General features: G+C 40.6%; 1 protein-coding gene across 1 annotated transcript in view; it reads right to left on the bottom strand.

Moving 5' to 3' along the window:
• SNX6 (sorting nexin 6) overlaps window positions 1–11,689 on the bottom strand; it is a 25,396-nt gene extending 13,707 nt beyond the window's left edge. Inside the window, exons 1-7 of the mRNA XM_015822080.1 lie at window positions 11,540–11,689; window positions 9,384–9,514; window positions 7,597–7,693; window positions 7,403–7,450; window positions 2,624–2,728; window positions 1,893–2,003; window positions 142–263 (exon numbers count right to left, since the gene is read on the bottom strand). Coding sequence (XP_015677566.1) covers window positions 142–263; window positions 1,893–2,003; window positions 2,624–2,728; window positions 7,403–7,450; window positions 7,597–7,693; window positions 9,384–9,514; window positions 11,540–11,689 — 764 coding nt within the window. The remainder of the gene's footprint in view (window positions 1–141; window positions 264–1,892; window positions 2,004–2,623; window positions 2,729–7,402; window positions 7,451–7,596; window positions 7,694–9,383; window positions 9,515–11,539) is intronic.
• Window positions 11,690–14,008: the final 2,319 nt, after the last annotated feature.

The raw sequence follows: 14,008 nt of genomic DNA on the forward strand, positions 1-14,008 counted from the left end.
GTAGTTTTCGAATTTCAATCAGTCAAATCTTCCATTATTTTAATACAGGCAACATATTCAGCAGTCATAGGTAAATACGTCAATGTGCCTGAAACCTCTAGAAAGATTTGGAGTTGTAAATATAAAAAACTATGCACATACGCTTCTAATTCTTGCTTCATCTTAGTAAATTCTTCCTTAGTCATGGATCCTTCTCCTTCACCAAGCTTCTGCAATTTTTCTCTTGAAGCATCAAAGTCAGGCCTCGGTGGCGCTGGTGGTATCTGTCAAATGAGTTGATCAGTTTATTTTTAAACCTTCCAGAGTGAAAACTCTTTGGATAAGCATAAGCTGTGTAAGAACACAAACCTCTTGCCTTATACTGTCCACTGCATTAAGACAAAAACCAATGTTACTTCAATTTCATTAACAATTTATTTATGCAATCCGCTTCAGCATTGTTTTAAAATACTTTTTTCAAGATAACATGTATTTCCTATTCCAATTATGCTTATGGAATTCATGATATTATGAAAAAGGCATATTTTAAAATATATGCTGCATCTGTCACAAATAAGTATGGGGCATTTTAAATCAAAAAATCTTTCAAGCAGTTCTAAATAGCATCCAAAAAGTACTGTAAGTATGATTACTGGAAAGTTTAAATTAGATTCAAGTGTCTTTAAAAAAAAGTCACTGAGATTTAAACCCTAGCCATTCAGTGGTTAATTGGCAATATATAAAATATTAAATGTAACTAACAATTTGTAATTAACAATACTTTTTTCTTCGTAGTGATCTCACTGAAAAAGCACTATAAAATGTGTAATATTATCCTCCCAAATAATTAGTACTATATTGTGCAACAGTGAAAAACTGATCAAGTAGTGGACTCAGGAATATGTGTCATCTTCCTCATTTGGCTTTGATAGTTATCAGGCCTTCCTCATTGCAATAGCAGATGTACTTTTATTCTGGGAATATAATTTTCATGAAGTAAAACCTCTAATGTCTCTTAGGCAAACTTTCTTAGCAATACACCCCCATATCAATCACCCTTAACTATCTGCCTTATTGACCAGGTATTACGGCAGTATAATTTATTCTTTTGGTATAAAAAAGAAAGACCATTAAAGTAAATCTGCCTACTACAGCTAAATCAACAAGAAATATTGTTAAAAAAATATTTAGCTGCAGAAATAAAAACAAATGGGTACAATTGAATTTATATTCCAATTAAAGAATATACAAATGTGCTGCTAAAAGCAAGAATATTCTTATTGTTGATTAACAATTTATTTTAAACAAAAATTCATTTTGCTTCTTACAACATTCAATCCCTTAAATAATTAAGCACAATTCTCCAAGACTAGAAATCACTTCTATTAGTAGTGCATTCAAAAAGCATGTTGCTTTTCCTTCATATTAAATCACTGCCCTTTTGTTATAGGTAATACATTTAATATTCCTACTTTTGCAGTAATTTTATTTATTATGTTGATAACCTGTACACTTCCACTTCAAAAAGTCCATAGCCTAATCATTGTTTATGCCTTTTTTGAAGAGCAGTATTTCAGAATCTCTAAATATCTCCTCCCTTAATTGCAGCAATAAAAGTAACAACTGGATGCTTCAGTGCAGAGAGTTTGTTGTTCTTACTGCTTGTAAATCAGAAATGAAATGTTAAGACACGGAAAGATCCTGGGTTAAGCAGCAAAAAACGCTGATTCAGCAAGTGGGAAACTAAGTAAGAACTGTATCCTGGAATTCTTCCAAACATCTGGTTTCATTTTCAGAAGAATAAAGTTTTATGAAACATTCTGTGGTGCAAGCCTTCAACAGGAAGTACGGGAGCAACATTTGCTACTGTCAGATCCTCTTCTTACAGTTCTTTGGAAAAAAATATTACTTACAATGTAGCCTGCATAATCTTCATTCTCAACAAAGGAATCATGAAGCCAGATAAACTCTTCATGTTGTCTGACAACTGAAAATTCATTTTGTTTAAAATTTGGTAAAGAACTCTGCAAAACAAAATAGAATTAATGAAATAATAAGTGCTTTACCTCATGGCAATACAAAAACAATACAAATATCTCTTCAGAGTAAAGTACAGAATAAAGTACAGTATTATACCTCAACCACAACAGATTCAGAAATATGGCATTCAAAGCAAAAAATAATTAAACAACTATGGGGGGAAGAACATAGAAATCCAAGAGCAGGTTTGATATCCATTCCTTTGTGCATAGTAAATCTTTGTTCATGTATACTACACAGGAAAAGTGTATTATCAACCTAATCATGCATTAGGCCATCAAAATATTATACAGTAAAAATCCATTTTGGGGGATCTCAATGCAACAGACTTCACATGAAATAACCACATTATACTGCAAATTACATCAAGCCAATGATAAAATATGTATGTTAAGCATATTATATGCATGATACCAATAACCAACATCTCAAATGTAAGAATGTCTCAATTTACTGGACTTTTGATTATGTTGGATATAACCAAAGTACCTGCCATAACTGCTTCATTAAAATGAGATGTCACTACTTTTAATCTTTACACAATAAGATTTACCTTTGAAAAAAAATCAATTATAATATAAATAAAAGCAATGTCAAGGATTACCTTTGTATGAACAGTGAATTTGACTTTGTCCCTTTCACTAAGAGCATCTGAAATGTCCACTTGCAAAGCAGCATCAGTTTGCAGATCTACAGTAACAGCTCTAAGCTAAAAAAGGAAAATTAATTAGTAAGGGACACAAAAGGTTATTAGAATGCATTGGATTTTAATTGTACTTTAGCTTAGAAATAACCACATTAGACACTATAACACTACAGACTAGAGGGAATGACAGCAGTCAGCAACATAAAGTATAAATTTTACATGTAAATATATGCAGATTTGTTATTGTCGTCATTCCCTCTGATCTGTAGTGATATAAAATTTGAATTCTATTAAGAATGCTTTTTAAACCCATTTTTAACCACTCAAAAATTACCTGCTGATTTGGAAATAACTCAGTGTTTCCTTAATTCCTTAATTATGAATTATCAGACATATGGTTCAAGGGAAAGATTTTTCTTAAATAAAATTGACCTCCAAGCAGCAATGTAAATTTCCTATATTTCTATTACTTGTTTGACACAAAATTAGAGTGTAACTTAAGTTTCTATTAAAAATCTCCAGAATTAGAATCTCAGCTTCCTTTTTTCCATTCAAACTTATAGTACAAGGTCCCAAACTTCTGCAATTTTTAAATAACACATAAAACTGCACTGCATATGTATGAAACTATCTCTATTATATTGTCCAGGCCTTTCACTAAGAATTTTTTTCCTTCAAAAATAATGCTACTGCATTAATCAGGCTTGATGTTTTACACCATTGTTTTCCAAACCTAGGTAAATTTGCCAAAACTGAGTAAAAATGGTTTTTCTTTGGATAGCAACACACAACTCTATTACCCATCACAAGACATTTAAAATGACTTAAAAGATTACAGTACTACTTTAAAGACACTGTTTAATTCTCCCAAAGTATTCATATTAAGATTATTATGTGTTTACTCCCTGGTTCAGCTCTGGGAAGTCCTGGGGGGGGGAGGGGGGAAAGGGAATAGATAGATGTATATAAACTGATGTACTGTAGATTTATATATGTGATTCTTTTTTAAGGAGGTGCCCGGTGGATACCCCAACTGCACCAGACGGGATGGTTGAGAGAGAAGGGAAGTAGGAGAGAGGGAGGAAGGAGGAGAGGTTGAGGTTTGGGAGGAGGAAGGTATGGAAAGTGAAAGAGGGGGGTGCAGGCGGGGGCACCGGACACTTCCATGAATGTATTGAGTAGTGTTATTTTTTTGGGGTTGATATTGTGATTAACTGCATATTGTTTCTAATTGAAAAATCAATAAAAAATTTAAAAAAAAAGATTAAACATTGAAATTACAATGGTAATTTGTTGAAATGACATAAGGATTATTCAATGATATTGTTTTATAATACTGTTAATTCTCAGGGTACAACTATTCATTTAACAATTGTTTGAGATTATGAGAGTGCTAAAGGAAGGAAGTTACAACTGGTCCTTGAAGTTTGATAAAACTTTCTCATAAGCAGTTTTAGGTAATGAAGGAAAAGGTTTGGGAAAAAAGTTTGCCTACATTAGCCAGAAAACAGTTTTCTGATCAAGCAGCCATGTTTTATCTATTATATTCATTGTGTATTTACCTTATAACATTCTAACAAAGCATTTCACAAGGGCATTTGTTTTGTCAACTGGAGTGATTAACTTGGTATTATCCATTCTTTAAAAAAAATAATGCTTAGGATCAGCTGGCAAGCAAGAGAAAGCACCTCTAAATAGTAGCACTCTGTCTTCAAGAGTATTTAATCAATTGTTCAGATATTGAATATTTTATAACATAGAAGAGCAATATGTAAGCCATGCACTGTTTTTGAAAAACATCTCAATGCATATAGAGAAAAAAGATTATAGTACTCAACTCTTGCACTTATTTTCTACTGACAATAGAAATAAAAATCAGGAAGTTAGATAGACAAAATGAAGTCTCTTTAAACTACCAAGAGTTGGGATCAGCTTCTCAAAATGAAGGATCAGCTTCTCAAAATGATACCAAATATAATATACAGTAGTACTGCGAATGTCAAGTATTTCTATCATTATTTCTAAATACTAAAATTCTTTAATTCAGAGCCTCAGTTACATGCTTCTAGCAGAAACATTAGAGATAGCTAAATGCCAGCCTTCCTCAATATGGTATTCTTCATATATGATAGACTTCAGCTTCCAGACTTTACAACCAATGATTGGCGAGTAGGAATTCTATTTAACAATTCTGAAGGGCATGCAAGTTGAAATAGGTTGGCTCCAACCTTCATCGCATGATTTCCCTTTGAAATGCCTTCTGATATATTCAGAATTTTCCATGAAACTGCTCAATTGTTCAGGACAAACTGATCTTAAGAGCATTTTTACCATGGCACCATGTCCTTTTTCAAAATGATGATTAACTGTACTTGTGTCCCCATTTTGAACACAAAACTATGTTAAAAAGAACAGTCCTATGGGTTAATCCAAATGTGTAGTTAATTCAGCTGTTTACTCCAACCAGATAAGGCACTATTGCTTACATTACACAGCAACTAGTATTGAGAAAAATGTAGACACAATATGATTTATTAAGTACAATCCTATGCACAATTACACAATTTTACTGAATTCAGATTGTCTTGCCATGGGATACATACGCGTAGAATTGCAAACTAATCATCCATTGGTTCAAACCACTTTAAAATAGTCCAACCTCATCGAAGCATATAGAGGAGTGTCAAACTTGCAATGTCACATGTGTCACGACATATTGTGACTTTTTTTCTATTGCCGGCAATAGGGTGGGCGCAGTTTCAGCATGACGCATCCGGCCATGGGCCGGCAGTTTGACACCACGATATAGAGAACAGATCTGTATCATAACTAATTGGAAAAACTTTTGTACTTCAGGGCTAATTACTATTCAATTTTAGTGGAATATATATTTTAAACCGTATATTAAATTCTATATTTACATCCCTATTTACAGTAGAAATCACATAAACATCATTGCTATGCCTTTGCAAGTAAAAATTCTAATGTTATCTCTCTAATAAAGAACTTGAGATCAATCCACAATCTTCTCCAAAGCACAATATTACCTTAATTGCTCCAAGCTTAATAGAAAACAGAAGTGGAGAAAATAACCAACTAGACAATGTAATGTTTCCATTACATAGGTGTATTCACTTTTTAACTTCCAGTATTACTTTTTCAAAGAATTAAATTTAAATCCATTATTTGGACCCTATATAAAAGGTATGGCCTAATTCACACTGAATTAGTATTAAAAAAAGTTAAATACAATTTATTTTCTCTTTCAAAAAAAGCTCTCTTTATTTCAGAATTATAATTTAGGACAGACTATCATTTTCATGTAGTGCTTGCACAACAACTGGGAATCAGGAATCCAGGCTAATCTACTGCTAATCACCTGAAATCCACTAATATATTTAATTTCTGCACTTCTGAAAAACTGAATTTTATAGCAAATGGGGAGAATTAAAAATTATCACTGTAAAGAGTCCATTTTTGCTTAGCTGATTATTCTACAGCAAAATTCACCTAAACTAGTTGATAGTTCTTCTACTTGATATTTCTTTCTATAATTTTCTCTTTAAATATAAAGTTTCTAAAATATTTGATTATCACTGTTTCTCTGGCTCTTACAATAAACACCACACAATATAACCTTATAACTTTCTAAGTCAAAGAAATAATACTTAGCATGGTAGCTATAGGAGTCTAACCAAGATATAATTCTGAAATCATAATTAAATAGTCCAACTGGCCTGGAGAAGCAATAGCTTTCACCTAATATAATTTGCAAGGTTATTGCAAGGACAAAATGGGAAAGAAAAGACCTCAGTATGCATTATTTTAATATTTTGAATTCCCGCTGGGAAATTAAGGAGTTACGCTAGGGCTATAGCTAAACTACTGTTTAAACCAGGGGTAGTCAACCTTGGCTCTTTTATGACTCGTGGACTTCAATTCCCAGAATTCCTGAGCCAGCTTAGCTGGCTCAGGAATTCTGGGAGTTGAAGTCCACGAGTCATAAAAGAGCCAAGGTTGACTACCTCTGGTTTAAACCAAAAACCAGGGTACACAAATGGCTAAACCAAAATCAAACAGATTGCAGTATGCTTTAGTCTAATTATGAACTAAACCATCAAGTTAAGTATCTTTTGCTTTAGCATGTTATGGGAAGATATTTACTGTCTCTTCACTGTGGTCTGTGATTTCTGGTAAATTACATGAGCTTGTTTCACGAAACTGGCTAAAAAAACAAACGAAATCGCTATTACTCTTTGAATTACAGGCGCATTTACACTCTCAACAGCAAAGCGTACTCCGAAAGGAAGCGAGTATTCCGGTTGCCCTTGGGGTAATTACAGCCTTTCTCGATACGGCCGTCATTAATTTTGAGTCCGACTTTACAAATCTTAAAAGAAAAATCCCTAAGAGCTGGCACAAGCAGCCGGGGATTATTGACCAACCAAAGCTGGGCCCAAAGAACCGACCGCGGCCCGTTCCTGGTTCCGCGAGACGAGGCTGCCCAGGAAAAGGCCCTCTCCCTTCCCCCCCCCCCCCCGCTCCCACTCCGGCCTCGGCAGTCCACCTCTTCCTCCCAGCAGCTCCGAGGGGGGAGTCAGTGGCTGGAAGCCCCCCACGCCGACCCACCCGCCCCCGCACCCCGCGGCTCAATGAAACTGCCCGCTACCAGGTGGGGACGACCTCCTCCCCTCCCCTCCCCTCCCCACCACCACCATCTGCAAAGGCAGCACTTACTCCTCGGTCCTCTTCGGAGAGGAAATCTGGGCCGTCGTCCGAGCCTTCCTGTCCCGAGCAAGGGCGGTGGCGAAGCACGAGTGGGTCAGAGGCATCCCCGAAAGGAAAGGGAGAGAGAGAGAGAGAAGAAAGCGACACGGAGATTAGTGGCGAGCCGGCCAGCCCTCGCCCTCGGCTCCCCCCCAACCACCTACCATCATGGCTGCTCCCAGCCCCTTCCTTCGGCCTCGCGAGCGCCGGCCTAACCCACCAGTCGACCCGCCCAGACCGAAAGGGGAGGGGTTAAGGCGACTCCAGCAGATGACGAGGGCGGGCCTTGGTGCGAGCTTTTACAGCTGCGGCGCCTTCCCTCGGGGTGGGCTGGGCCCGTTCAGAAGCCGTGGGGCGGGGGGGGGAAGCTTGCTTGTGAGCTGAGGGGCGTGCGCGCTCTTATGAATCGGCGGCCTTGCGGCTTTGTATTTTCCAGGAGTTGAACTACAAATTTCTGGAAGCTGCAGAAGTGGTTGCTCCAAACGAGACCCCGGGGAGCCCCCCACCCCACCCCGAGGGCAAATGACCGTTTCCTCTAGTACAGGGGTAGGCAACCTCGGCTCTTTTATGACTCATGGACTTCAACTCCCAGAATTCCCGAGTCAGCATAGCTGACTCGGGAATTCTGGGAGTTGAAGTCCATGAGTCATAAAAGAGCCGAGGTTGCCTACCCCTGCTCTAGTACTTTAACACGGAGCGTTGGAGACGATCCGGAAAGAGGCTGCGGTCTTTCAATAAACCCGGGTCTGAACACGAGTGTTGCTGGATGTCCTGTGGAGGCTCGGGAAGGCGGAGGAAGTGACAAGGGATGGGGAAAAACACTGCCGCAGCTAGTTCGTTCCGACGCCGCTGTATCCTCTTAATGGTTATTTTCAAGGACAGGCCCGTTTCAGAGACGAATTACAGCTCAAGCCCAAATTATGTATTTAAATCATGTGTTTAAATCGAAGCACAACCCTTGAAAATTGGTATAATCAAATGACTGGGCTTGCTCCAGAGAAAATAGCTGACGGGGGTTGGTGAGGAGGAGTAGACGGCTTCATTGCAGCTGTAGCTTTACTCAACCCAAACCAATAGTATGCTTAGGATAGAGTATAGTAATGAAACATACAATTGATTCTTTCAGACAAGTGTTTCCCCCATGCACACTTACTTGTACAATCCCTCCCACGGTGTTTTGTCTAGGTTCAAACCAGGTTTGGCCTCAGTAAGCAATGTCCTTCGACAGATATTAGGATCCTTGCACACCCTCCATTCCTTTGGCTAATGTCCGTATCTTATATAAAGAGCACCAGCTTCAAGATGTGCAAATATTGCATAATAATAACAACAACAATAACAGAATTGGAAGGGACTTTGAGGTTTTCTATTCCAACCCCCTGCTCAGGCAGGAAACGTATACCATTTCAGACAAATGGCTGTCCAGTCTCTTCTTAAAAACTTCCAGTGTTGGAGCATTCACAACTTCTGGAGGCAGGTTGTTCCACTGATTAATTGTTCTAACTGTCAGGAAATTTCTCCTTAGTTCTAGGTTGCTTCTCTCTTTGGTTAGTTTCCATCCATTGCTTCTTGTCCTGCCTTCAGGTGCTTTGGAGGGTTTCTGCTTCTTCCTTAGTAAAAAGGAACATGTTATACACAGAATCTGCAGAAGAACAGTTGTATCTTCATCTTGGGAATATGCAATCCCCTACAGATAAATAACAGCAATAATCTCCAGAACCTTGCAGAAAACATTCCAATGTATATTATATAAAACTATATTACTTTTGGTCTACTTTATTATCAACAGCTATATGGTAGTCCTTCAGGTTCAAAGAAGACACTCTGTTGTGCAGTTCAACTGTGGACATAAAAGTGGCTCTGCAGCCCCAGTTTGAAAGCCCTGTTAACATAATAGGGCTCTGGAAGTCCATTGTGATAACTGTGGGTATTATTTTGTGATGCAGCTCACCAGTATATTTTGTCAACAGCTGCAGCTTCTAGCTCTCTTGGCTGGATATCACAGTGGCATAGGATTTCTGTCACAATGTCATTGTAGCTCTTCCATTGTTGACCTTGAGATCTCTTCCAAACTCCAGTACACTATAGAGCAAGTGGTGAGGCATACAGCAGTCATCCATTCTGGTGATCTGTCCCACCCATCTAATCTGGATTCTGATAATCAGTGACTCAATGCTGATGGACTCCACACAATCCAAATCTGACACATGGTCTTGTCAATGAATGCCAAGGATGGAGCGAAGAACACTTGTGAGATATTTCTCCAGTTATTTGATGTGCCTTCAGTACAAAGTTCAGGACACACATCTACCATGTTTCCCTGAAAATAAGACTGGATCTTATATTTGTTTTTGGACCAAAAGACCCATTAGGTCTTATTTTCGGGGGATGTCTTACAGCAGGCAGCGAGCGCATGGGGTGGCGTGGCCTGTGCATGGGGTGGAGACACAGAGCTTCAAAGCGCGTTGGCGATGAGCCAACTTTGGAGTGTGGGGGTGGACCAACTAAAGGTATGAGAGGGTTCGAGGGGGCACACATGCCCTTCCCGTGCCAGGCCAGCCCCTGCAGCCCTGGCCAGCAATGCTGGGAGGTGGCAGGAAGGGCTCTGAGGCAGGGGCAGCCAGGTTGATGCTCCTCCAGGCAGAGCGGGGGGGCCTTTGCCCCAGAGATTCTGGGGGCCGTCCTCCTGGCCCGCCCCACCCGAGAGGTGAGCAGGGAGGCAGCAGCCCAGGGCCAAAGCACTGGCGGAGCCCTGGAGGGTCAGAGAGGGTAGTGAAGCAAGCGGATGTCCTGCCTGCAGCATCCGTGCCAGCTGCCCCTTCCCTGCCACAGCCGGAATGCTGCCGCATTTCAGTAGATGTTGGCCTTCCCTCTGGCGGGCCTGGGCAGCTGCTGGAGAGAGACGGGCCCACTTCAACACCTGGCGCCCTTGGGGAGTTTGCCTTGCCACCTGCTTTCCAGCTCCATTGTGTTTCTTCATCGCTGCGCAGCTGGAGAGTTTGCCCCACCACTGCCCAGATGCCCTTGCTTCCCCCAAGCATTTCTTTGCTAACCTGCTTTTCAGCTCTGTCGTGTTTCTCCATTGCATTTCTCCACCGTCACATGCAGGGAAACAAAATAAGTTTGTGGGACTAAAAAAAAAAAAGTTCCATCAGACCTTCCAACTTCATGAGATCTTTCGTGAAAAGTTAGAAGGTCTTATTGAATTTTTTTTGTCCCACAAACTTCTTTTGTTTCCCTGCATGCAATGGGGGGGAAAGGGCAACTGGCATGGGCGCTGCAAGCAGGATACCCACTTGCTTCAGAACCCTCCCCAACCTCTGGGGCTCCGCCTGCCGCTTTGGTGGCTGTGGCCAGAACTGCGAAGAGGGCCAGGGGGCCGAAAGCACCAGCAGTCTGGCTCAGGGGAGTGAAAGGGAAGAGGCAGATGGGTGGGCAGGGCCTTAACTAGGGCTTATTTTGGGGTTAGGGTTTATATTAGTCCCACCCCCAAAAATCAAGCTAGGGCTTATTTTTTGAAATAGGTCTTATTTTCGGGAAAACACGGTATTTAGTAGGGAAAGGGTAACCACCACTCTGGGGTTGTTTAGCTTTGTAAAAGTACAGATGTTGTGTTGATTGAGCATTCTAGTACACAGCCACGCAGCCAGCCCAGTGCCTGGCTGACCTTGCTGATCTTGGAGTCATTCTTTGTCCAAAGACCCATCCCTAGAAATGATGCTTCCTAAGTATTTGATTCTGTTTATATTTGTCAAGTAGGTGTCATCAACAGTGACCTTTGGTTCTATGAGCTTGGTATTTGGTACAGGCTGGTAAAATACTTCAATTTTGTTCAGGCTGATGGTCAGGCTGAAGAGCATAGCAGCTTTGGAAAAATTGTTCAGCATCATCAGTAGATTGCTGTCTTTGTGCGCTTGGAGTGCATAGTTATCAGCAAAGACGGTTCCTTGACCTTGTCCATGCATTCAAGCAGTGAAGGTCAAAAAGAGAGCCATCCAACTGGTACATGATGTACATTCCTTCCTTCGGATCACAGAAAGCAAATGACAACCTGCAAGTGAAGAACAAATTGAATAGGACTGGGACTAGCACACAGTCCTGATTTACTCCATTGGAAATGGCAAATGCAGCCAATATATCACCTTTGTGAGCCTCCCGGTTTACAGAGTCAAATGCCTTCCTTAGGTCAATGAAGACAGAATAAAGAGGCTTGTTCTGCTCAATGCACTTCTGGATTTGCCTCATGACAAATATCATGTGCGCAGTGTTCCATTCTGGCCAAAAGCCACACTGCGCCTCTGAGAGGTTCCTTTCTGAGACAGGGACAAGTCTGTTAAGGAGAATGAGGGCAAAGATCCTGCCTGCAGTGGACAGCAGTGAGATACCTCTATGGTTTCTGCAGTCTTGATTTGCTTCCATTATTTTTATAGAGAGCTGCAATGAAGGAAGTCATCAGGCATCTCCTCCGTGGGCCAAATATCTTCCAGTTCTCAGCAGGAATGCCAACCTGCCCCGTTGCTTTATTTCAGCTCATCTGCAAAATCAATTTCTTGATCTCATCAGTAGATGGTGGTGGGTCTGAGACATCCAAGAGTGGCAGCTGAGGAATCTTCTGTAACATATCATGGTCAACTGTGAATGGCCTAGTTGGAAAGTTGGAAAAGTGTTCAGCCCAACAGTTTTTCAGTCCTTTTTCGTCTTTCATCAGGCTTGATCCATCAGATGACAGCAAGGAGGAGCATCTGATTTAGAAGGGCTATAAACTGACTTTATGGTGCTGAAGAACTCTCTGGTGGCATGCAAGTCTGCGTAGTGTTCCACCTGCTCAGCCTTCTTCGGCCACCTTTCATCCTGCATTTTTCTCGGTTTCATTTGTACTTTGGATTAGAGATGCTTTAACTTGTCTTTCTTTGAGACAGATGATGGTTCATTCTGCCAGCCTTGTTCTTGGTCTGGAAGGCTACTGAAATGATTTTTGATTTTCATCAAACAGGTCTTGATGTGCCTGGATTTTCAGTCCACATGATGAAGTCTTTAAACTGCATCCAGGTTCAGAACAGGTTCCTACAAGTGGTAAATTGCTGGAGAGCTTTTTATTAGGTACATCATGAAAACATTTAGACGGTCTTGGTCGTGTAGTCTGCTGCTGTTGAATGACTTTCTGACAGCCCATGGTTGCTTACTATGTAAATGGATTCAGTTTAGCCCGAGGACTGATCAGACCAGCCTGTGCTCTGTCTAGTACTTAGCACGTTGCATGCCTTAGATGATGGTGACCTCTTTAAGATCACCCTGATATACTATGACATAAGTAAGTGCCAGTGTTTGCATTTGAGATGCATCTAGGTAATTTTGTACTGTACTTGTTTGCAAGTCTGAACATAATGTTAGTGATACACAAGTTATACTTGAAACCTTTGCTCAGAAGCAGCAGTTGCTATTTTGTTTCCCTATGTCTCCCAAGGACTCTGTTCCAGTTCTCAAAAGTTTGATTCTGGCAGGGGGTTATTCAGATCATCTGGTCCAGGTCCTTGTGGAAAGCTTCCTTGTCTGAACTTGTGAGAGTTGGAGCATAGGCACTGCCAGTGGTGATAAACCAAGACTTGCTGAAAGGAAAGCAGAACTTCATGACATATTCATTTATTCCAGTGCAGGGGTAGGCAACCTTGGCTCTTTTATGACTCGTGGATTTCAGCTCCCAGAATTCCTGAGCCAGCATTTGTTGAAGTCCACGAGTCATAAAAGAGCCAAGGTTGCCTACCCCTGTTCCAGTGAATGGGATAGGGATGTTCTTTAGCGGAGCAGTTTTGATTTCAAAATCTACTCCTTAATTTTTGTTGTCAGTCTGTGGCTTCTCTTTCTAAAAGAAAATTTATATAGCCACTCACTGCTTCCTCTAATGAACCCTCATCTATCAGCCTGGTGTCACTGAGTGCAGCAATGTTAATGCCATAACAATGATGTTCAGCTGCTACAAGTGCTGTTGGTTTTCAGGCCTTGACACCTTGTGTCATCCAGCAAGGTATATGGACATTCCAGACTCCAAAAATTAGTTTTGTTAGTTTTGTTTGATTCTTGATTCTTGACTGTTAAGAAGATGATCTGCTACCCTTAGTTAACTATCCAGATGTTGTGGGACAGGCAATTTTTAGGTTACCTTTGCTAAACCTCCTTCCTCTTGCAAGGGTGGGCAATGCTATCCAGAGATGAATGACCACTGGGTCCAAGGGATGTCCAAATGCACATTTGTAACTACAACTGCTGCTAGTCATCTCTACCTGTTGCTTTGCCTTTCCCCTATTACTGCGGGACTCAACAAATTAAGTTTGAACTGAGAGGCTTTGCAGATGTATTGGAGATGAAGATGAATTGCACAACAGAAACCTGTGAATGATGGAGTCTTATGAGGAACAGCCATTGTACAGGACAGCCCCACTGTCTCAGCAGAAGAGACCTTATTCCAGAGAATCATTATAACTGGAGACCTCTTCTGATGCAGTGGATGACCAAGATATCTGTCTTGTGCTCTTAGCACTCCCTCATACTTGTTGGGCTTGCCTTCTTGACCATTGGATC

This window comes from Protobothrops mucrosquamatus, unplaced genomic scaffold, assembly GCF_001527695.2.
Source record: "Protobothrops mucrosquamatus isolate PMUCROS unplaced genomic scaffold, P.Mucros_1.0 scaffold1459, whole genome shotgun sequence".
NCBI lineage: Eukaryota > Metazoa > Chordata > Lepidosauria > Squamata > Viperidae > Protobothrops > Protobothrops mucrosquamatus.